General features: G+C 35.2%; 2 protein-coding genes across 4 annotated transcripts in view; one reads left to right on the top strand and one right to left on the bottom strand.

Annotated features, from left to right (window-relative positions):
- The window catches only part of LOC131438203 (uncharacterized), a 193,665-nt gene extending 182,465 nt beyond the window's left edge, over nt 1–11,200 (top strand). For all 3 annotated transcript variants that reach the window (XM_058608059.1, XM_058608058.1, XM_058608060.1), the window contains exon 7: nt 345–11,200. In XM_058608059.1, coding sequence (XP_058464042.1) covers nt 345–470 — 126 coding nt within the window. In that variant the 3' untranslated portion in view covers nt 471–11,200. The remainder of the gene's footprint in view (nt 1–344) is intronic.
- A 3,688-nt stretch (nt 11,201–14,888) lies between these two features.
- Nucleotides 14,889–25,914, bottom strand: LOC131436633 (lysozyme-like). Its single transcript, XM_058605462.1, has 4 exons — nt 25,704–25,914; nt 21,105–21,281; nt 15,513–15,586; nt 14,889–15,209 (listed from the first exon to the last, which is right to left on the bottom strand). The coding sequence occupies exons 1-4, from the start codon at nt 25,783–25,785 to the stop codon at nt 15,063–15,065; spliced, it is 480 nt and encodes a 159-aa protein (XP_058461445.1). The 5' UTR covers nt 25,786–25,914; the 3' UTR covers nt 14,889–15,062.
- Nucleotides 25,915–26,329: the final 415 nt, after the last annotated feature.

Below are 26,329 nucleotides of genomic sequence, written 5' to 3' on the forward strand. Positions count from 1 at the left end.
CTAATATCACAGAGAACATACATCCAAGTAGAAATTTTCAATTTGTGTAAGAAATTTAACGGTTGCTGTAAGAAGCAATCACCAAGTAGCAATTCTCCTGTAGAGGCGCTTCGAACAGCCCGGTAATCCCTTATGGGCTCTTGCGTTCGAGCTTTCATACTATGATAATTCATGCGTGCAAAGTCGCAACGGTGATTATTAACGGATTTTTACTTACACAGCTTTTTTGAAAAAGTTTATACTAGCTTGGAAATCTGTCCTCTGTGCCAATATATATTTGATGTTGAAGAAATATATAAAAATCAAGTTCCCCCTTTTGAAATTAATCTTTTTTCTTCTTCTAGGAGGAAAAGCGCGTCGCTAAAGAAGAGGAGAAACTCGCAAAAATGCTCGCAAAGGAAGAGAAAAAACGTGGAAAAAGAGAAGCTAAGGAGTCGCTCCTGGCAAACGAAGGTGGAAGTCAGAAATAGGATTTTGTCTCCCGATGGGGGTTTAGTTTTGTGAGAAAAGCCTAACTGCCAGAAATCGGCGAATTCAGACGCAAATCGGTAAATTTTTCTCGAAAAGCACTGGCAAGCACATTTGCAAAGCAAACTAGCTGCCGAGAATCACTATGGAGTAGTGCTCTAACTATAAGAATAATTTTAACTTTTCACACTCCTATAGGTTGTATGTTAACATGCTATTACAAAGTAATACTCCACCGCAGCAGTAAGTTTTAGCTATTATTTTCATAGAAAGAGTGCATATTGTAGAACATGAAAACGACATATCAAACACATCAACTTCATTCCATGTGTACATAATATATACATATACATACAAACACGCATACTTCCATCGTAAAGATAGTGATTCCAGAAAAATAATAAACAACAACTAAGAGGCCAATCCATACAATAAGTTTGCATTGTTTAATCAACTTACAGTTCAGCAAGCTATGAAAAATCCACTAATCTGGCAACGATATGCGCATCAGTTTATTTTACTTTCAAATTTCCATGTCATGTTGGATTTTTATATCAGGTTTCAAAATAATTAATTAATAGACCGTTTTGTTGAATCAATTTTGACCATCTATCTAGATGCAGCAGCAACTTCTGGTCCTTGTTAGAGGAAAAACAGTGTAATTTACATACCGATCTCAATCAAATAACCTACAGTTCAAAGAATTCTGAAAGAAGCGATACAAAACCTCAATGTGTCAGGTCGGGATTATACAGTGGAAGTGGCATAACTTCCTAGGGCTACTGCAACAATATTTGACGAGTGACCAAGGTAGGATATATGTGGTCGAGCGATTCTTCAATCTTCCGTTTCAAATTCATCGTCTAACTAAGGTATCCGACGACAGTACGCTTCCGATATGTGGGGCGATATCTCTAAAATTCCACCAAATCACTAGGAAATTGTGCTTCTTTGTTTTCTTTTACTAGTACAATGACACAATAAAACAAAATACTTACTGATGTTGTTCATTATTGTTCATACTAGAAAAACTAATGACTGAACTTTGTCTGAACTCGTACAACGTGTAGCCGTTTAAGACAAGTTGAGGAGGTATTGGGAGAGATCCGGGAAGATTGTTGTGGGATTGGGAAAGTTTAGGAGGAATTGCGCGGGATTAAAGAGTTTAGAAAAGACCAGAAAAGAATGTGCGGGATTGGGTGAGATGATAACGGATTTGATCAGTTTGTTCATCTGAGCTAGAGTATCTCTCTAGCTGTTAATCGGAACAGAAAAAAAACTACCTGTTCGAACAATCATCTATCGGAAATACAACAGGGCTTCCTTGCGAGCCCTATAGTTATTCATAATGCTTATTTTTCCACAAATTCTCTTGAAGTGAATCGATCTAAAATTAATTTTTTTTTACACCTAAATCAAATTTTTTCAGATTGTATCGCTACATCTTCAACTCATAGTTTCAATATTAGATTAGATAATTCATTCATTGTAACATCAATTTTTATTACAACGGCCAACAGGCCACATGTCAACATGCACTTCTGCTGCACTGCCCATACTTGCATACCTAATGCTAAATTATGGTATTATTACATGAAATATCGGTAATACACCTTTGCTATTCCATTATTATATATTCCAAATTATTGAAATTTACACTGAACGGGACTGATATGCGGGTACTTCACATATGGGACAGACATGAGTTGATATTTTTTCACATTTTACTGAACAAACCATCAACTTTTATTGCAATTTCTGAGAGTATATTGAGGATAGTTTGCATTCCTCAAGCTAACTTAATATTGGCGAAAATCGATATGGGATCGATATGCGAGTATGGGCAGTGCAGATGAACCATAGTATTAATTTTAACATCGGACGAAAGAGAAAACTTTCGACGAGAAACGAATTTTTCCGAATTCCACTACAAAGTGAACGTCGTTAGGTGGCTTTTCGATTGTTGTCAAAAAAAGAGACAGATGATTCATTTAGTTATGTTTTGTTCAATGTACGCACCACTACTCAGTTGCATTAAATGCTGTTTCACTGAATATTAGGACCCTATTAAATTGATTGATACAATGTCTGATGACAGTGCCGCTGGCTTTCTAGCTTCATTTTTAATTGATTTAATTCTATGGCAATGCTCTTTCCAAATCAAAGTTTTTTTCAAAAGCCTGTGTAAGCTTTATATTTACTATACGTTGAAAATAAGAAGCTCACCACTGCCACCTACTTGACTGTTTCCAAACGTTCCACTTCGTTCCGAGACGATAACAAAGTTCTCTTGCGTATTACAGAGATTTTCCAACTAAGACAATTGAAACACTTCTCACGCGATTTCCACAAATGCAAAACGTATACACGGATATAAACCGGTTCCATTAAACATATCTCCTTATTGGATCACGCCTATTACTGATAATTTTATGAGCAAAATTATCCATATCATTTATTGCTCATGATCATTTTGCTCATAGAATCATCAGTAATAGGCATGATCCCATAAGAGGCCTTCATGTTTCATGATTTTCATAATTTCTTAATGGTGGTACCGGCAATGGATTTCTTACCGTGTATTCAATCGAAATGAGTTAAAAATAAACTTGATTGTGATGTGATTGATAATTGATAATATGAAAATCACTCGTTACGCTACTTATTCCAGTTTCATGGTTTTCGATAGTAGTATTGATAAATTGTTTTGATGTAATTCCAACGTTTGGCAGTATTGCAAGCCTCAGGAAATTTCGACGCCCTCGTATTGATAAATGAACAACTGTAGATGCCTTGCCAAATCATTAACTTGAGTACAAAATAAAGTGGGTTTAAATTTTTCCTGAAAACTCAATCCAGCAAAACCAGAAGATCTTGGGCAAAGTGAATCTCAGCACAAGTGAGCGCAGATCTGTGATTAAAAACTAAAGAAAACAATCTTTCAATGTTTCAACAGATTTCCGAAGAATAACCGCCGACATTTGGATATCATTTAGCTTGAATGTGATTATCAGTACACCGTATAATCACTTCATTTCAGCAAGGTTTAATGAAAACCACTGACAAATCGTTCTTAGGAATCTAATTACATCAAAATAAAAAGCACTCTCATGGTGACGAGAGATCTAGAAAGAGCTAGAAAAATATTATCTTAATCAACAGAGGCATGCAATCTATCCGAAATTCGGATTGACAAATATTGTTATTCATCGCTCTAACCCCGGGTCAACGGTTCAAACTATAAAACGCTGATATAACAAGCCAGATATCGTATGTTCAAGTACTGACTTGAAAGGTTTCTTAGTGTCTGTAGGATCGTAGCACTGACCAGTCATGTACACTTACGAGTCCAGTGCGAAGTCTGTTGAAACGGTTGGTCAAGCTCCGCATAGGAATGTAATACTCAAATCTTGATTTACCTTAGCTATTCATCGCTCATTTAAAACATCATTTGTTCTTCGACCATATGATCGAATATACGAATAATCGAGTCAATATTATTTGCCATTTCTTGGATGCACACTCCTAAAATAATATTTTCTCACGGATTCTTTCATTACATAGTCGTATTCGCATGTCAATTTTCTAATCTGCTTTCCACGTTAGATATTCATCATATTTAAAACAAAAACTAAAGAAACACAAATCCTTGAACATATATTGCGTTCGAGATCACAATCGTCACTGTTGCTATCGCATATTGGCTGAGATCGTCACGCAGATGTATGATGCTGGTGTGTACTCCGATAGGCAGCAAAATAGACAAAAACAAAATCGCGAATCAGTGTCGGCGGCAAAGTAGAAGTAGGGTTCGAGTCCCGTCTCTGCGGTAACATTTTCGCGGTTTTCATTACATAATTGCATTCCCATATCAATTTTCAATCTGTTTTCCCCGTTAGATACTGATCATATTTGAAACAAATAGTTGTTTTCAATAGAACAGAATCCGGAAAACACCTTCGAAGCCATGGTTGATCTTTTGACGGATTTTTTATCATCAAGAAGCAATGATAAACTAACACATGAAATAGTTTAGAATCCATTGTTTTGAAAATGACACAAGTAGCTTCTTTTAAATGCTTGTCGCCTTTTTTCTGACCAATCGAAATGTCATGAAACATCATATAGATTTGACAATGATAGCGCCAGCTGTGTATCAGTCACACGGCTCACAGTGATGTGTTAATACACTACAAACTACAATATTAAAGTATAGGTTTCCTACCCCAATGAACTTCTCGTCGTACAAATCTTTTTCATCCTAAATTTAGAACAATTTCAGCACATTCCTACTTTCTGAAACTTACGATTACGGGCGACTTTAGAGAACTGAAACTGAATCAAATGTATCCGCAGCAAGCCGTTTTAATTTTATTCATTCTAACAGTGCTACTGTCAAATTTAAAACTGGTATATGCTGCCATTCTATTTTGTCTACATCGGTGCTTACATTATTAGGGTGATTAGGACATATCGACCTTTCAAAATTTACAAAATATAATACTCATTGTTCTGGTATAATTTCGTAAATTGTGTTTTCATCTACAATATCGTATCGATTATTGTGTACATGGAAGTTACAGAGACGCTGCCGGGGCTCGGTAATCGACTCGGTAAAAACCTTTTTTAATCCATCTCGTGGTGTAATGATGCCTTTCTCATTCTTCTTATATATTTTAGAAACTTAACTAGAAGATGCTGTCGAGATTTTTTTTTCAAACTTGAATAAAAATTTTCATTGGTATAAATTACCAATGTATACCTTTTCAATTTGTTAACAGTTATGTGAAGTTAATATAGATTTGAATGTGGCAACTTTGCTCGGTATACAAAATTGAACAAAGCACGCTGTGTGTTTTCTTCTTCCGTACCAGTACGTACCGATGCGTACTGGGTTTGCATAATTTTGTATTACAGTTTGAGAGTTTTGATGCCCATCGCCCTATCATTTCGGAACCGGTAGTTGGATCTGAATGAAATTGCACAGTATCTTTTGACATACGGAGAACTTAAATTTGAATCGTGATTTGTGAAAATCTGGTAAACCAATGATGAAAAATCGAAGTGAGTTCCGTTTTTGAAGCTTTTCTCCACTATTACCGGTGCATTCGGAAGCGGAAACCGGGGACTAGTAGTCCCAAAGTAGATTTATATATCCACTTACTAACAAGGTCTGTTAACTAGATGAATTCACAAGTAAGTTGTATAAAAATTCGCACCTTGTTTCGCCATCACATTTGAAAAAATACTCTTGAAATTGATTTTTTACTTATTGTGTTGTGATCAATTTTTCGGGCACTTTTTAAAGAATTTCAAGACCTTTCAGTTGCATCTTGGTTTTTACAAATCGGTTAAGAAATTATGATTAGATATTCAGAAGTGTGAAGAAACGTATTAGTCTCGTATCGTATTCATATCATCTAGTTATGTCTCTGACATTACCCACCCACTTTTTTCGAAGTACTTAGATCTACGCAGAATTCCGTAGATCTGACGTTGCCAAACACAGTAGGCGTGTGATACTCATTTATAGTGGCCGTTTGTTGGCCCATTTAAAAACAGATTCATTGAGCAGCTCGAAGAATAACCTCCTATCCGAGTTTCATCTGGAGTCACAAATTTAAGAGATTTTTGTTACATACCGCTCAAACTCCCTTACTGAAAAAGGTCATATCAAACGAAAAGTACACCTGGAAAAAATGTGAAAATTTCAAAAATAAAATAATTTTGCTGTGATTAATTGTGATTAATTTTTTAATTGGAAGTGGTCAATTTTTACTTTTTCATAATAAATTTAATGACTATTTAAAGGTAGTGACTAAATTTTACTATTTCAGATATAGAAATAAGCTATCACACTATTATTAATTACATTTTTCGTTTATAAGAAGGTAAAAAATATAACTTGAAACAGAGAAAGCTAAGGGAGATTAACCCGCACGCACGGATACAAATCCATTGTCGCTACCACGATTAAGAAATCATGAATATCATGAACCAATACTTCTCACGATACCATGCCTACTACCGATGATTTCGTGAACAAATCCCATGAAAATTTCCATTTTCCTCATAATATCATTAATAATAGGTATGATCTCATGAGAAAACACGCTTCATGATTGTCATAATTTCCTAATCGTGGTACCAGCAATGGATTTTTATCCGTGCGAGGTGAAAAAATCCGAACGAGGACTGGGAATGAGGTGGTAACCCGTAAAATACGTGACTTGATACATTGAAATCGAAACTTAGAAATATTTCCTATGAATTAATGACATAATATTAATAATTGATACAAAATATACTAAGCTGTAAGTGTTTAAAACCTGACCACATTTCTACGTGTATTTTTCATTAAGTTTCTGACTTGCACCCCTATAGAGAAAATAAAGATGTGTTTCACATCAAAACAAGCATATTTCGTTTGAGTTCTCGATAACTCGATTTGAATCAACTATTTTTTTTATAGTAAACTAATCGTTTAGTTGTTTTGAATAACCAGGATTTTTCTTCATACAGAAGACCATTGTTGATCAATTTTCATAAGTGGAATCGGACCAACCTTGAACTAGTTTTACGACAGGATTTTTTAAAGTTTCCAATCACATCTAATTTTATTAAGTATCATCATAATCTCAATATGAAGGAAGCAGGAAGCTTTAGATCACTCTGTTCAATCATCACCGATCAGCACGGAGAAATAGCGTTACGTTTTGTAATGATTGTCGATGTTCAGTTTAACGCCCGTATCGCTGCAGCTGAACGTGGTGAATATTTGTTGAATTTCGTTTTCATGGTGGTTTATTGGTACCGTAGTACGGAGTGTCTTCTGTTAGTTTGTCCATGCGTAAATACAAGTCATTGCATTGCACATATTGAATCTTATTCTTTCGGATTTGGAATTAAATACATCCGCCACTCCTGAACATGTGCTTAGGATTCTCATTTTTCTTATCAACTAAACTAAACACTAAGAGGTGGTCATAACTATTTGTTCAAAAATACGCATAGATTAACAGTTATAACCCATAAGAAGTTGGTTCAGTCGATTATATTATTAACTAAACTGAAATTCGGACTTGAATTGGTTCAAACCACAGTCTTGAAAGTAAGCTTCATGAACAAAATTAGTAACCACAATCAAAAATCTTTTTATTTGTCTACTATAACAATGACTTTCGATCGCGATTTGAAACATTAGATTTGACCTGTTTGCTGATACAACCGAACAGATTTTTATTTATTTTGCTGTTTTTATTCTGAGGTATTCGACAAAATGACAACAGGGTCAATCAACGGAAATGTTTGTTGAATTAAATTCATTACATGCAATTGTTTATTTATTGTTTTTCAAACAAAAAACATAGTTACAAAAAACTCTTGTTGCGGTAAGATTCAATTCAAACGAACTGTTCATGACGTCCATAATTGGAGAGCCTACCAAATATTTTTTGCAAGCCTTGACAACACGCTTAGATTTAACTTGACATTTTCGTACCTTTCTTGTAAAACAAATCAAATGCAGGTACGATTTCAATTTATTTTAATATATTTTAAATTTGAAATCTAAAGCCATTCGTAGCCCACAAAAATAGTCAGGCTGCCAGGGCAAATAACAAAAATATCGTTCAATGGCCGGGGCACCGCTTAGCGCAATAATCGAGTACATTCCAATGACATGGACAATGCCGAATATTGACAATAATATTGTCTCGTGTAAGGATCAGTTAACGCATTTCGCCTTTCGCATATAGAAAGGCTATGTAATCGCCGTAAAACCATCTTTTGAATCAAGACCCGGAGTGCCGAGTTTCATATGTCATTCGAAATAGTTCGTCGAGATCGAAAAATGTAGGTGTGACTCTGAAAAAAAAACAATCAAAATCCTTTGAACTAGCCATATAATTCTTCTACTAGGCAGATCAGGTTAGTTGATGGCCAAACAAACCGACTTCGGCTTAACTGATTCCCACTTTCCGTTTCCAGAAGTTTCGGAAAGTCATCAAGATCTTCACAACGGAATTCACTTTTTCCAAGAAATCGATTTTTACAAACTTAAGCTAAAATTATAGATCTTATAATCCAATAGGCTACTATTGAATTCCATACGCATCTTACCTCACGTTCCGGAATTACAGGGTGAAGTGTCATTTAGAGTGACGAGGCAAAACACGTAAAAAGTCAATCGTGTTTTAATTGATATGATATATTAGTTAATGTTAATTCTTGTTTTCATCCAAAGTGCGATGAAAAGTGTTTTGTTTCCCGCAGATCGGTTTTCGGCGGAATTGATTCGGAATCGGTTGTTGCAGTGGAATCCGCGTTGATTCGGAATACATACTGAATTTCATATTTCATATTTGAATGAAAGTTTTTCGCTATCTCGGATTCGGATTTTTTTTTCGAATTGATAACGTGGGAGAGCATAGTTATTTTCCGACACTGAAAAAAAATCTTGCATAAAAATTCAATTTGCAGAACTTTTCTAAAACTTATTTCTGTGTATTTTCATTTTATACTTTCAGTAAAAGAAAATACCGTAAAAAAGTTTCAATACATTGTTAAACGAAGTAAGTTTTCCTCGAAGTTGTTCTTACATTCTCTGTATTGCAATTGTTATTCCACTTATTTTCATTTTATCTTCAGGGCAAAAAAACTTTCCATCCGTCAAATTTTGAACTGGGCGTAATTTTACATAAATTTTAGTGTATTAAAACAGATTTTTAGGTTTAGTTTCTTAGATACATGCGCCAAACTTTTACCATACACATCATTTTCTTCGAGAATTTAAAAGATCTAATCATAGCTTACTGAACGGTAGATAATAATAAAAATCTGACACTCAATTCAAATCAAATTTTGAGAACTCTCGGTTTTTACCCTCATTTGTTGCAAGTCTCAAAATTGAAATGTTCAACGTATTCATAATACCAGAAACATTATAAAAGGTAGAGAGTTCGCTGTGATACAAATTCGTATAATGAGAGAACACAAACATAAAGAAATTCACAATAAAATGTTGAAAAAAAACGAAATCTAGAGGTCGTTTGATCGTGTACTATTTTCACAACATAGTTAGACAAGAAACTGTCGCTGCAACATAATACATTGGTGTATTGTGAGAAGCAAATGAGTGGATCGCGACGATATCAGCAATGTTTCAATCAGGAAAAATAGTTGTAATAGCTTAGCCATTGAAGTGTAATTAAATTAACAAACAAAAAAGAATCAATACACAACCCAAAACAAAACATTAACACAACATAGATGCATAGAATATAAGCAAATCAATGATGTTACAATTTTTCACACGAAAATCAATTCGAAGCCCTAGCCCTGCATTAGTGTATTGAATAATTCACGTCCCAAGTGAGCAATACTAAATATTATACGGTCGAACCGTTCTTGAACGTAACCAATTGTCAGGCGATAGAACTACCATGATTTTTTTCCATTTGAACAATACACATGAAAAGATTATAGTTGCCAAAGATGTAAAACTCGGGAAATGATTCGTTGTAACAATTTGAGATGTTTTCAACGTGAGATTTGAGTGGTCCTATACAACAAACACTAGTTTTGAAAGTGTACTCCTTTATCTTCAGGGCAAAACAACTACTTGATGGAAAATATTAGTATTTTTTTTGCCCTGAAGATGAATAAATAAACCTCCGAAACGCTAGACCGAAAAAATCATCTTTCGAAACTAGCAAAAACGAAGTGGTCGTATACAATTCTAGTAAAATGATACTCAGTCCAGTGTACAAAAAAATCGCATGTTGATCTGATTTCAAATTTTTCACCGAACACTGAAACATGTACGCAAATAGTTGTCAATTCACGAAACTAATATTTGAGAATTAAATAAATAAAATCCATTACCTCCCTCCAAGATGATAAAATACATAGAACAGAAACCATACTAACAGGCCCCTCCTACCAACAAATAAATGATACCACTAATCTATCCAATAGGAACAAAGATTTTAATCAGAACCGAATTCACACTCAAATTTAAACAGAAATAGAAACGGAGTGTGACAGCACTCTATTGTCTATTGTTTTAAAATCAATTTACTAAATTTGATTAAATTTGTTAGAAATTTAAAAAACGCAAACTATAATGTTCATACTACGACCTAACGATAAGTTAATCATTAAATAGAGACTGGACGGTGTAGCGATAGCGATTGTTAAATGTTCCATGCGTAAACTGTAGAAACGGTCGGAACGAACCGGAGATGTTGTAAGTTGTTGAAAAATAAAAATTAATGATAGAGTCACCGCTGCAGAACATTGTGAAGTAAGTAGAATTTTATTTTGAAACTTTGTTGCCGGACATGCTGGAAATAAATCCGAAGTATTGCGAAAAAAAAATCAATCGTGTTTCTTGTTTTTTTTTTAGTATAGAAACAACACTTTTCTACGTCCGTTGGGAGTGATGTATGAACGGCTTCAAAAAACATGTTCCTGAGAACCTAACAGGCAAGTGCAAAAGTTGATTGCTACACACTTAGAAAATTTCGCAGAATTCGGTAATTTTTTACCGAATTTTCAACAGCTGAACGTTCGGTAATTAAATTGATTACCGATCGTTCGGTAATTGCTGAACTGTCAAACAACTACCGTAAACTGTAAACCAAATGAATCTAACTGATTGTTCGGTATTTTTTTGTTTGTTTGTTTTCCTTTGGTTAAAATTCTGGATTTTCGAATTTTAAAAATCGACACAAATTCACATAAACGAATGCAGTAAATTCCCACCTTTCACCTAGTTTCACGACAATCAGTTTTCACAGAAGTTCGGTTATTGGAAGATAATTTTACCATACGGACGGTATGGTTTTTACCGTACTCGGCGACTATTCAGATTTACCGTATGAATTGTATATCTATTTACAGAATTCTGTAATGAAAACTTGCGTAAAACTGATACCGGTAAAAATTTACATAATTGTTGTAAAATGAAGTTCATGTACCGAAATATCGGTAATTTCTATTGATTACCGAAAGTTCCCGTCAAAACAATTACCGAACATCGGAATCGAATCTTAGTGTGTACGATCAATTCGGTTAAACAAGAATATGTAAATCAGTTAAGTTTTTTTATTAAAAGATGTTTCTTTTTCAAATTCAATTTATCTATATATAAAAATGGATGTAAGTTTGTATGTTTGTAACGCCATAACTTCGGAACTACTGAACGGATTGCCACCAAACTTGGCACAGGTACCTCTAGAATTTTAGAGATGGTTTAGGGTGTATATTTATAGTGGAGGGAGCGTAGCAAGTGTCATTAACAAGAGGGGGTCATGAAAAAATTCATATAAGTTGAAGACCATAGAAACATTTTGCATACCTTAGATATGACTAGAAGGGGGGTTGATGTAGCAAGTGCCTGTAAAAAGGGGGGTGTAATGTTCAAAACGGCATAATTCCGAAATTACTGAACGGATTGTCACCAAACTTGGCACAGATACTTCATGGTCTTCTGAGATAGTCATAAGGGTATTTAATGGGTGAGGGAGCGTAGTAAGTGTCCTTAACAGGAGGGGGGTCATGAAAAAAATTGTCTAATTTGACGAGAATCTATACTTTTTGAAGACCATAGAAACATTTTGCATATATTAGATATGATTATATGGGGGGTGGATGTAGCAAGTGCCTTTAAAAATGGGGGTGTAATGTTTATAATGGCATAACTCCGAAACTACTGAACGGATTGCTATCACACCTGTCACAGATGCCTTTTGCTCTTCAGAAATTTTTGTAAGGGTTTTTTTATTGGGGAGGGACCGTGGCAAGTGTCCTAAGCAGTGGTAATGAAAAAATGTGTTTCATTTGACGATAATCGATACTTTTTGAAGACCATACATACTTTTTGTGCAACTTAGATGTGATTATAAGGGTATTCGTGTGGGGTTGATGTAGTACGTGCCTCTAAAATGGGGGTTGTAATGTTTGCAACGGCATAACTCCGGAACTACTGAACGGATTGCTATCAAATTTGGCACCGATACTTCTTACTCTTCAGAGGTGATCATTAGAGAATTTTCAGGGGGGAGAGTGTGTAGCAAGTGTCCTTAACATGGGGGGAGACGGTCAATGACGAAATTTATATAATTTGAAAAAAATCTACATTTAGACTAGAAGAAGGGTTTTTGAAAATAAATGCTCATCTCCATTTTTTTGTAAAACAAGAGAGTGAAAAAAATTTCAAGATCGTAGTAGATAGTATCACTGTTGCTAATTTGAATGCAAAGCAATTTGCAGGGAATTCAAAAAACTAAGGGAAAATAAACTTTATCTGCCTATGAACACGAGTGTATTTAAGTCTCAGCATAAATACGAAACAACTAAACGAATCGCCACCAAGTTTGGCACATGTAACAAAGGTGGGAATCGATATTTTTTGAAAAGCATAGATAGTTTCTACACTATTCAGAGTAATCATGGAGAAGATTAGTAGTAAGTTCACTGACAAAAAAGGAATTTAAATCAAAATAGATTTTAATATTATATTGAGGGTGAGGGAGTGTAGCAAGTGCTCCGAACATGGAAAGTGGAAGGGAAAATTGATCGGATTTTACGAAAAATTTGTGCTTCTTTAGGAGTACAACATTTTGATGGTTCGTTTGAATGTTACCATCAAGTTTGAAGATCAAATGACTGCGACTTTTGGTTCCGGAGATATGATGGTATTAGAGACGTAACCGACAAAATGGTTTTTTTTTCTTTACCGCGCAATTTTCTCAGAGATGGCTAAACCGATTTTAAGAAGCTTAGATTCGTTTGAAAACTACTATTGGGCCATTGATCAAGTTTGAAGATCAAATGACTGCGACTTCTGGTTCCGGAAATATGATGGTATAAGTGACGTAACGTTTGTGCTCAAAAGTTTAAGCACTTAAGTTTGTGAACACAAACATTTTCTGATCTCGTCGAGCTGAATCGAATGGTATTTGGCCCTATGGGTTTCCCAGGATCCATTCAAAAGCCGTGTTTCCAGTAATTCTAATACCTTTCTTTAGAGAAAGGCAAAAAACGATCGGAAAAATAGTTTTTTTTTCATAAATACGTTTATTTCTTAAGGCAGTTTACATAAGTTTTTCTTCGCCGTAGCATCACTTTTACATAATATTCTTATCCTAATTTAATTCTAACATAGTCACAACGTTTTGCATTTATTAAAACATATTCTCTTATTACTTAAATATCATCTTAGGTAACTCGTCATTAATTATGAAATCTACTCGGAAATATTATTTGAACCAAACGATTAACTTCTATAAATTATAAAATAAGCTGTTATTTTCAGACATTTTGTTAATAATTTCATAAACTGTTTCGAGTTTGTTTGTATCATTACATTATTTTTATTCTAATTTAGCTATTGGTTGAACTCATGGACGCAGCTGGGATCAGAACTAAGTCTTGAAAGGGGCCTTTATTAAATTGAAACTCCAGTTTTCTTTATGAAATGATAAATAAGTTTCATGTATGAAAGGTCACGACAAGCAAGAATGTCTCGAACTGGGATATTGGATAGTCTACCTTGGGTACGCAAAGAATTTATTAGTTGAGATCTGACATCACGATACTCCACGCATGTCCAAACGACATGATCAATATCTCGATAACCTTCGCCACAAGCACAATGATTAGTCTCGGAGAGCCCAATTCGAAGGAGATGTGCATCTAACGTGTAGTGATTGGACATGAGTCTAGACATCACACGAATGAAATCTCTACTCACATCCAGTCCCCTGAACCATGCCTTTGTCGATATTTTCGGAATAATTGAGTGCATCCACCAACCCAGATCATCTTTATCCCAAGAAGCTTGCCAGCTGGCAAGTGTTCTTTGGCGAGACGAGCTATAGAATTCGTTGAAAGCAATTGGTCTCTAATAAATTTCACCCTCATTTTTTTTTTTTTAAACGAATTTCAAAAACATATCCGAAGTTCGGAAAAATAGTTAGAATAAAAATGAAATTCACCGAATCATCCGACAGTTTTCACAACGTTTACAGAACTGTTTGGTAGTTTTTGACAGTTTAATATGGCAAGATGATTGCCGAACGCTTTGTAAGCAATTCAGTAATGGAACTGATTATCGAATAGTCAGCTGTTGAAAATTTGACCAGTATTACCGAGTTCTGTAAAACTTTCTACATGTGTTAAAGTTGTCTCCCCCATCGCTAGATAAATTTTGGTGAAAAAAGACATCACTTTATTCAGAAAAACTTAATCAATGATCTTTTGAATTTCCACTCAATAACACCGCAGAAAACTGTTTCTGCATAATATAATGTCTCAGCGATTTCGCTAAAGACAGTTAATGAAAACTTATTTTATTTCACAGAATCGAACCAAGAATACTTTGATCGTCAGTAAGTTGTCTAGAAAAAAAACGATTCAAATTTCGATGAGTGCTTTATTACATGCAAAAGAATGAATTAATGACGCCTCCAATATACGGATAGTGCTCGGCACGAGAATTTAAACACAGATTCCATTACGATGATCCGTCGAACGGTTAATATTCTAACACAATGCATCTGCATGAGTAACTACCATCATTCAACTGTCTAGATCTGTGTACTCGCAGCGTAGTGAATGCACTGATCGATCTTACTCTGGTAAGCAACCGGGACCGCACTTTTGCAGCCATAGCCTCCCAGCTTGTGAATAGCGGCATGATCCAAACAGTCAATGATTCCATCTCCGTTGCAATCCTACAAAAAAGGTAACGGGATACGATTATTATTCTCAACACGTCATCATCATCATCATGATTAAGGTACTGTTCCATTTCGAAAACCGGACTGCAGTAAAATTAAAATATTGAAATGTTTAAGAAACAGAACCGGTATCGTTCAGAATTCGAAACGAAACGGTACAGATCAGTCAACTGCTGCATCCAACGGTCATTGATCTATACGAAGAACCCCAAACTGGTTTAATAAAGCAAGTCCTGATCGTTGTTGTTGATCTTACATGGTCAAGCGTATTTAAATTCCATATATCATCTTCCTTACCTGGCCAAACTTCCTCATGTAACCTTGTACCGTCCGAGCAGCACATAGAGCATCATTGGCGCAATTGGCGTATGCTGGAAAATAAAAGTCAATGTTTATTCAATACGGGTTAAGGGAATAAAATGAAAAATGGCACGACTGAACGGAAAAATCAAGAACCATCACATACATCAGAAGGTTAAAATAGTAGTTGACTACGTAGCTAGTCACGATAGTGCCTACTGAATCATCTACTGGAAATAACCATGTGCACAATGACAAACATAAAAACGTCCGATTCAAGATTTCAACGTAGAAGAGTAAATAGCTGACTTAACCTAAGTCTTATTTTCGAAATTTCATATCATATATTACAAAATACGACGAAAAGATGTCGTCAATGAATTATGATTTATGTCGTTCCTTGCTGGTTATTAGTAGGCTGTGCCCATAAGTCTTGAAAATTTCTACCACGTCTTTTCTGTCAGGTCGTGTATAAAATAATCAACATATAAATTAACAACAAAAATTATAATTAGACGGTCTTTTGCGGTTCAGTATATAACATGCCCATCAATGAGTCCCCGGGCTGCAGGATAGATAGCGTCACTGATTAAAAATTCCTCTAGCAATGTCATCTATCGAAATTGCACGATCTTGAGTTCGTTAGTGTATTAGTTATGGTGCTTTCAGTGACGCCACATTTGTAAAATTGGGAACAATGGAGAAAACAGGATTTCGTGTGTTGATAAGACACTGCTCTTAATGAAAAAAAAAACTGCAAGTAAAAAAGTTACTTGATAAGCACTACCCGAGCTCTACTATAAGCAAGTAAACCAATCTTGACTGGTATGCAGAATTTAAACGTGGTCATGCAAACACCGACGATGCACCACGCTCTGCTATATTCCTTGAATTGAAATTCAAAATCATACCGCATCCACCGAATTCGTCAGATGTAGTTCTCGACAACTATTTCCTGTACATATATCTAAAAAACTACAAGGATCAGCCTCATGGGGTTGTTCGAGCCATTGTTGTGGAACAAGACAACCAAAACTTCTAATGATCTACAATTAAAAAGTTCAATCAATCCGAACCAACACCGAACATCATTTGTCTTGATTTGCATTTGTTTTATTACCGACGAAATTACACCATTACACCCAAACCTCCATTTACGTACTTTATATATGTATATTTGTATTCTTATACGTACGCATGTGAGCAAGGATTTGTATTTCTTAATACATATAAATATTGGTGAAGTAAAAGCGATCATTTATATGTATAAATATATACACATATATGCAGACGGGTGAGTTTGTAAGCATACATACATACATATATAAGGTTCGTAAATGGAGGTTTGGGTGTATCAAAAATGCATGCAATTATATCTTTGTGCATACTTGCGATTTCGATAATTAAGCTTCTCTTCGCCAAGCTTGTGTTCAAGTTTTTTATGCAAGCAGTTTTTTTTAGCGTTAAGTTTCTCTGCCATTCTGCGATTTCGGTTGAAGCGATAAACTATTTCTCATTATCAATCGAAATCATCTAATATAAATAAGAAATTAATCTTTAGCATCCAAAATTTATCCAGGGGTAGTTGTCAATTTCTCATGAGGAAACGACATAACATGGAATTCCGAGCTTGCATGACACAAGATCAGAGCATACCAATTAATGGCTGAGGCCAGTGTGTTTTAGAGCGTTTTAAAGGGCTATTTTCACGCTTCAAATCTGATTTTCTCAGAAACGGAGACGAATATCAAAAACCCAACTGACAATCTCTTAGAAAATTAGTTTAGATTATTCAGTGAAAATTTCAGAATGATTGTTTGACTTTAGCGGCCGGGAAAGTCTTTTTTATGAAGGAATAATTGCATAGCTGAAAACGGTAACTTTCAACTTGTTCATTGAATACCTCGCCTTCAAAAGCATGGATCAAAAATCTATCCTGACAATGTCTAGATAATTTAGTTTAGATGCGATTAGTGCATAAAAACATATATGTTGTCTCGATAAAAATTAAGTGAATGTTATTTTTGTAATGGTAAGTCCATTTCTATGGCGGCACCATTCTGCTCTTGTATGCTGGTAACGTAACGAAACATGAGAGAGAAATAAAATTGGCTCATCAAGGCTGCCAAACAAGCGGTAGCTTTATTGGATTTTATGTGATGTAGTCAAACTTGTAACCGAAAATATCAAAACTTTCTTAGCCACCCGGCCACATCGAGAGTCTTTTTACACATTTACGAGAGAGCAGAGAAATCTAATACGCACAGCGAGCCACACGGTTTTACGCTAACAACTGGCCTCAGCCCTTAAAGCTTTAAATCGTTTTATGGCACGTTTTTATCTTGCTGTCTAGCAGCAACCTACCTTTAGCATGCTACGAGTAGGACTGAAACGTTAGCTTCAATTTCGCTTCTATTTATAGATTCGCGTACTTCCAACAGCTTCGCTTTTGCATCGATTGACCAATCAGAGCGATGCTCTCTCTTTGATACATCGCTTACTCCTTCGAAACCGTCGTCTATGGCAGGGAAATTTGGTATGCCGGAGATTTTTAGCAGTCAAATAAGACACTGCTCGCTACTAATCAAAATTTCAGTCATATATAATTGAAAATACGTGGCTTGATACATTCAAATCAAAACGTAGAAATATTTCCTATCAAATGATGAAATAATATTAATAATTGATACAAAATACACTGATCTGTAAGTGTTCAAAACCTGACCACATTTCTACGTATATTTTTCCTTGAGTTTCTGATTTGCACCCCTATATAGAAAATAAAGATGTGTTCCACATCAAAAAATACTCGCTGAAAGCAGATTTGCCTCGAATGATGAAATCATCGCTGAGACTGAAGCGTATTTTTAGGCTAAGAAGCAGAGCTTAAAAATGAAAGAATCCAATCCGAAAGCCTCATTTTCAATATTATACTGTGTCATTCGTAAATGCCGAAACCAGAACAAACGAAGAGAGGCGAAGCATTTTCATTTCTCATTGAAAAAAGAGAGAATATATTTGTCAACGTCACTTTTTCCTCTATGACAAGACGAAACCAAACTATCGTCAGCTAACCAGGGATCATCGGCAGAATTTCAATTCTCATTCTTTCATCGATGTATTGAAAATCTGTGACGCTTGGCTATCAAGAGTGACTAAAATATGACAAATCGAAGTAATTACACCCCAGAACCACTTTGGAAATCAAAACTACCACAGATTCGAGCACCAACAGGTAAAAGTCATTGTGAAACCTTTTTCTGTCATTTTCGATTCTCAAAGCTTCTGTTGAATAGTTAAACGTTGTTAGTTAAACGTCAACAGTATTATATTATTCAATTTTAGATATTAAACGTGGATCCCTTAAAAGGAAACTTATTTCCACTGGGATTCCACACCAATAAATTAGTTAATTGCACATCTTAGAATAAATTGTTTTAATCTCAGTTTTTCCTATTTTTTTGTTAGTTTTAAAATTTTGCCAGTGTTAATGAACTGAGATTAGTTGCGTCCATTACCAGGGGGCTCCTTGTTGAGCTTTTTGGTGTGGGGCAATTAAACAAAAAAGTTCGAAAATTCGTGAAGGAATAGCTTAAATTTCAACCGATGTTCATTATGCTCAAGTTTAACCTCGTAAAATAAAGGATCAATTTTTAGTTTGAATAAAATATCGATTTTTATCATAACTTGAAAGAAAAAATTGTGGATAGCTTATTTTCGATACACTCCTTACAACAAAAGATTTGTTGAATCATTAGTTTGAGCTTTGAAGACTGAAAGATTTCAATCCTCAAAGCTCAAAGCTCAAACTAAATTCAATTCTCGTATCATCGACGTCAATCTTCAGCTGCTCATTCGTTTGAAGAATGTTCATCGAAGACAATATCAACGTTCTCGCGATCCTGCTATGAAAATCTCGCAAAAGAAATTGAACAAATTAAACGTACGGTGGAAAAGCTCAAAAACTCGCTCAGCAGTTTGAGATTGTTAACAATTTTACTTTAACGTTGTGAGTCCTATTGAAAACGAAATCTCACTGAAATCTGAAATGATCAGTCGTTACAAGATGACATTAGTGAGCCGAATTTTGATGAAATTAAGTTAATCGTTAGGAAGCTCAAAAACATGAAGGCTCCTGGTAATGATGGAATGTTCAATATTCTTATTAAAAATCTTCACGATGTTGCCTTGAGACTCTTGGTTAAAATTTTCAACAAGCGTGTTTCATTAGTTTACTTCCTCATTATCGGATCCAACTTAGACTCTACTGGAAGGTGATGGAAAATTCTAATTAAATGGTACTAACATATCAAACGAAACGATTCGTAGTTAATGGCTTGGAAAAAAGCTAAATAACAGGATTACGTTCAAACTCGCCAAGATAACCTCCATTAATAGATTGCTCCAATGCACAGTGGTCCCAATCATGTAAAAACACGTGTTTTTTATTTGCGCTTCAGGGGTTAATTTTGGAGTTTTCATAGCTTCAGAAGAATTTCTGTTTGAAATAGTCCGCTTCTTTTAATATAATCAACTTTTTTGTTTGTGAACTTAAAAATATGCTGTCTTTGACAAAAACATTTATTTTAAAAAATAAAATATAGTTGTAGAACATCCGAAAATTCCAAAAATTCATTTAAAAAAAGTTATGATGGAAAAACTTGATCTTGGGGCTCTACAATAAAAAATGCATCATATCTCGACACCAATGCATTTTAAAGTGTTCATGTCTTCGACATGTTTTCTTGTTTCAATATGATCTACAACTTTTTCAAAGACATAAATACTCTATCTCGTATTGTATGCAAAATATTTTGTTCAACTCACTTGTGGATTAATGACAACTTTGATTATATTGAAAGAAGCGGACTATTTCAAACAGAAATTATTCTGAAGACATGAAAGCTTCAAAATTAACCCCTTAAAGCGCAAAAAAAAACGCGTGTTTTGACATGACAGACGATTTGTTTCTTCTAATTAATGATGAAATCAGGTTACATTTATGTGCTGATACATAAAATTATGTTATTATTCGAAACTATTTACCATGTCACTTTTCAATTTACACGGAATAAATTTCGAATCGTGAATCACTTGTACCTCAGCAACGAGGTAATACGCTCAGCAATGTCATTTGAAAACGCATAAAAAAGGGATAAAATGAAAAACTTTGTAACACTATAATTTATATGCAAATATTTCAGCTCCACGAGCACCAAAAATGACATATTCACCAAAATTCTACATTTCTACCATGTACTGATAAACCTTCTATGAAACATTAGTAGCGAAGAAAGTTTGTAGCGTCTGATAAAAGTAAAGAAAAAGTTTGCGCCACAAGTGCGCTCTACCCCATCTTATCCTTCAAACTCTCAAAGCAGTTCTCACCTATGGGGAAGACGACGGCAATTTTCATATGATTCTGTTGCCTCTCAATAACGGACATTATCGACAATCAATATACTTTAAAATATTACCGTGATAAGATCTATTAAATACTAGTTTTGTCTGTCCGCACGTGAATGTATGGCCATTAATAAGTATTATTAACTGATCCCGGATTACAGTGCTCTAACAGAGGCTACTTACCGCCTTGTGAATCTGGAACATCGCCCTGCAGAACCGGTTTGCCAGCATCGGCCCAGTAAGCCCAGGTGATTCGGAACATCCCACAAGCGTCTCCGGTGCAGCGAACTGATGGATCACATCCACTGGATGCTTCGCAGATACATCTCAGGCAAACTTCGGTTACCGGGTTCTCCTCCACTGTAGCGACACATAAGAAACTTAGTAGGAAATCGTTTGTTGTTTCAATGAACTCTTAGGTCATAGTTATGGCTGACGACGGTAACATTTTTGGCTTGGGGAAGGCCACCGATGTTCAGGATTGATTGCTATTATAGCAATGAATTTGTCAGCATATGTTACGCAACCAGGATTTCAAAGATTCAAGTTTGAATCATATCAAAGATGAGTTTTGAAAATAATTATATTACTGTATGAAACCTCACACTACGCTACGATTTATAATTTGTGTTGTTCATTTTTATATTAGCTTTTGTAAGATGACCTCGTGATAAATTAAGTTTATGTTTGACATGTACCGGTGGTTTGTTTCATTTCCAATTACGTTTGTTAGGTTTTTTATCGTCAATGCTAATTTCAATCTTCTTCTTTTTCTTCTTCTTTTTCTTCTTCTTCTTCTTCACTTCTGGAGGCGTCACCTTACTTGAGATAACACTGATTGATGGCACAGCGACTTACAGTTAATTTTCGTTTATAGTCCAATGGACTTTCTTTTCACTGGACTACTGATGAAAGCCTCGCTATGTGACAACGTGGAGCCGCCAAAGTACGGATGAAAATCCTTTCTTTCTCGCGAAATACTCAAATTTTCATCGCACTAACACGATGCAACGTGTTCATTAGTTGAGGGTTTCACCGGAAGTGCTTATCTCAATCGGATGAACACATTTTGACAGTTTAGCAGTACTATTTGTAAACATAGTTTTTTTTTTGTCTGTTAAGAAATTGGATGAGACCCCGTATTGGTCCGTATAGTCCAAATAAAGTTTTTAAACATTTGTTCACGATTGAATACGGTTTGTTTTTGAGATTTATTAAATAAAGGTGGTTAATTAGATTTTAGAAGTCGAGGAGCCCATCTCAAATAATCATCTTTACACTTTACGCAACTAGCCTCTTTTATTTAATAAATCTCTGAAACGAACCGTATCTCGTATTTCGTAAGATCTCCTCAAAACAAACATCTAATCAAAATGAATTCAGAGCTGATATAACATTTGTCTAAATGTTTTAGAATGATAAATAACCACATGTTACAAGGGGAGAAGCTTTTTAGAATGAAATGAATGTTAGGTCCTGTCTTTGTCATTACTCAGAACTTATTCCTAAATTATTTTTTCTGCGTGTTATAGTATCATTCCTCGCCGAACATACCTTACATATTTGCTAAGCAGATATGCCAGGTAAAAATTTCAAATATCTTCAGACAGGGATATTTACTTTCGTCAGAAAAAAACACATTTAAATATGAAAATGTTCACACCTCTATAGCGGCCCTTACACGAGTCATTAAAAATGTCATTACTAAGAAATAATATCATGTTAATGAACGTGTATGGTGCAGTAATGACGAGTTTTCTATCAAATTTGAAATACATCATTACTTAGTCATCATTAAAAATGACAAAAATAATTCTCGTGTAAGGGCCGCTTATGTGGGCATCATGCTCAATTATTTTTGACATTTCACTACTGGGTACACGCTAAACGCAAACTATTAAACATGACTGAACTAATAGCCTTTTCCGTCACGAGATGGTGTTACTGTGATGTCTTTTTCGATTTGTATTGAATTCGTTAAAGTGATCCATATTGATATACAATATATTTGGTTTATTATTATTTCTCTTTGAAAAAGGTATAATACTAAGTGTAAGGGAGAGTGTTCGGTTACCGGCACCCTTTTCTTTTAAGCTTATAACTTCTGACTAAGTGCACATTATGGAAAGCTAAAGTTCCTAGTTAACAAATGAATAAGATACTAAGTTGATTCAATCGATTGAAAAAATTGATTATCAATTTAGTAAAGTGATAAATTTTGGCCATTTCAAAAAAGGTGTTCGGCTGGAAGAATATATGTAAAGACTGGAGTTATTAAAATAACAGTTTTTTTCGTTTTGGAAGCGTTTTGGACAAAAATCTTCATTGTCTGATGGTGACTTCACCTTGCCTCTCTTAGTCGATGATTTGGATGGTGGCGCCTTTGGTGTTGATTTGGCCGGTCTTTTACGTTTTCTCTTAGCCGGAGCATCTGCTGTATGACTAACTAGACGTTTGGCCGAAACTTTGGCTTGCTTTGTCTCGACAGCAGTCTGCATATCACTAACAATTTTTCACGATTTGTCGAAAAAAATTAGGTGCCGGTAACCGAAATCGGTAGACATTTTGAAAATGACAAAACAAATCTTTGGTTTCAAAAATTTTGATAGCAGCCGGTATAATATCGATTTCACCTCATAAATATTCAATTCAATCATCTTTTCTATTGATGCTTTTCAATTTATGATACCATAAAAAACTTTTGTGTTGATTTTCACGCAATTAAAATTTGTTTTGAGCGTAGCAAAAAGTACAAGCGTCTGTTTGCTTTGTATTCGGCACAAAAAGAACGTGCTGCTATTACACACACATGACATTTGTCGGAATGCGGCTATCTGCTTTCTGTCAAAAGTTACGGTAGGGTGCCGACAACCGAACATCTTCCCCTACTTATATTCTCAAGTCAATTATTGAATCATTTTCTCGAAATTAGGTAATGATTAGGGATCGCAGCGTGGCTCTGATTAAATTCATGCAATTACCTGTGAGTAATATTGCTGAGATCAAAATATTGAGCTAAAGTTAAATTTATTGAACTTAGGAAGCATAGCCTTTCGTAGAATATACTCGGTGGACAGCTAATAGATAATGTCCTCAAAATAAGCTAACGGTCGCTGAGGTGGCTCTTGGCTAATTGTTCTATAATTTTAGGAAATTTGTAACAGTTGGATGAATAAATTAAATGTTTACAAGTATTACACGGTTTACGAATTCAAAAGGCGTTCCAAGTGAATCCGGTGAGTTTACAATATAGGATACACAATTGACGGATGGAAATTTCAGACAGATGGTCACACTAGGAGCCGCGCTGTTTAAAAAGTCCTGGAACTTTCGAATTGTACCTTGTATTTTGTTTCAGGCATGACGTTTTTCGCTCATTCTAACTCATGTTGTAGTTAATTAAGTGCTGGAGTCCACTAAGAGATGGCAATACCTATTATCTTTCTCTGGACAGGACCAGCCAAGAATACAACGGAATATAAACTTATCTAAGAATAAATTCACTTGGTTCCTGCTTCCATGTCGTAAAAGGCGACAATTGCAGGAGTTTTTTTCTTTCTTCAGTTATCAGATTTTTTCAACGTTTTACATCTAGTCGCTCTACTTTGCTTGATTATCCCTACTTATGATTATGCAACTAGATACCGAAGAATCCTCTGCATGACAAAAAGGGATAGTTAGTTAGTAAATGTCCTAATAATATAATCATGAGTTTTACTCTGTGCACCCCGGTGGGCGGTGGCACGATTGTCATCTGCATACAATTGGCTTGAAGCCGAAAATTTTGGTTCTTTGGTTCTAGTTCGCTGTCAAATGCTGTGGTAAAGCAGTGTTCACACGTTCACATTTTTCTTCATCGAACCACATTCGATCGAAAAACCAATACGTCGTTATGCAGAATAAGGGCGATAGTCAAACTATAATAAACCCATTTTTTCCTTAATCAAAAAGAGGTCAAATTATTTGTTTTATAGAGAATACTAGACTAGAGTTATATTTATATGGCTTTTGAAGAAATTAACTTTTGACACTAGTGTGCTTTGATTGTATGGTATGAACATAGCTCAACATATTGTTGACAACAACGCCACCAAAACAAAATGCGTCGGTTTCAGGAACCAGCTTCCATAGCAGGGGGGTGACTCTGTGCAGCCGGCTGATTCCAGAAACGTTAACAAAAATCTGCACGAACATAGACTTTACGCGCACGGTTTTTCAATATATTAGTTCTACGATTATCCTAATAATCTCTATCTACACCGATTATGTTATATGATTATGTCAATATCCTGCGTATGCAATTTCATATCAACAAAATTAATGATTAATTTATACTCTTATTTCGTTGTTGCCAGAACAACATAACAGATATTGTTTTGACTCGGTATCTAGCTGATGTCACAAAATATTTTCTGTGTGAACACAAATTAAAATGAATAAGGCACAACTATTGTCTTTGTAAACCATCAAAACATTCATAACAAAATCACCAAGCGCTTTGACTAAGTGCAATATAACACATGCAGCTTTTAAACCTACAGAGACCGGTTCATCGAAACCGAATAAAAAAAGCCGGAACTAATCCTCAGCGCAAGAACCGTTAAGTCCAATCTCAAGAATTTATCGAAAAAAAAACTTGAAAATCAAGATCGTTACGTCTTTTACCGCGCCTTGACCTTCAGTGCTTCACTGTTCACCATTCCAAGAATGTTCGACCAAAATTCTCTGAATACGCTGAATAATACTTGATTATGCTATTATTGCTTCACGGCAGTAACTCACCGATGTGTGACACATCTGCATTCACTACAACGATTAAAAACATTGAAATACCGACAAAACAAACGACTGACTTAATATTCATTTTCACACTTTACAGTTTACTGCTAAATGTTTACTATTCAACAGATAATCTTCCTGTTTAATCTATAATACAACAAGCGAATGTACAACCATTCGTTCTGATGCGATGTCCGCGACTGGTTCACGGAACTCGATTTCCACTAAAAGTAAGCTGACTAGAATCTCAAGAGTCATCATCTTCATTGTCGTCGTCGTTGTGGCTGTTGTCGCGATCGCGATCGCTGGTGCCTATCAGCTGAAATGAACCACAAACCGAGCCATAAATAAATGGTCATGACGTCATTCTTGCATCGCAACATTCTCTAAGCTTTAGTGTAGGCTGCCAAGCTTCGCGACTGAGGCAACTAGAAATTGAACTTTTTAGAGATTCAAGCGATGGTTTGGGTTTCTTTGGAAAATATTATACAGGTCCTCCATAAAACTTTTCATTTTTAAACATGCAATAAAACACAAACGGTTCATCCGGTTTCAATTTTTTTTCATATTAAAGTACAATCCTTCCGGTTAATTGTGTAATATAATTTCATTCAAATGGCCTTGCAGTA

Source organism: Malaya genurostris, chromosome 3, assembly GCF_030247185.1.
Source record: "Malaya genurostris strain Urasoe2022 chromosome 3, Malgen_1.1, whole genome shotgun sequence".
NCBI lineage: Eukaryota > Metazoa > Arthropoda > Insecta > Diptera > Culicidae > Malaya > Malaya genurostris.

What these genes read in the sequence shown, in the direction of transcription:
- LOC131436633 (XM_058605462.1), bottom strand. Translation starts at nt 25,785, where the DNA reads ATGAATATTAAGTCAGTCGTTTGTTTTGTCGGTATTTCAATGTTTTTA. An exon ending in TGCAGATGTGTCACACATCG is followed by an intron (nt 21,282 to 25,703) that starts GTGAGTTACTGC and finishes GTGTCGCTACAG; the next exon opens with TGGAGGAGAACCCGGTAACC. An exon ending in ACATGAGGAAGTTTGGCCAG is followed by an intron (nt 15,210 to 15,512) that starts GTAAGGAAGATG and finishes CCTTTTTTGTAG; the next exon opens with GATTGCAACGGAGATGGAAT.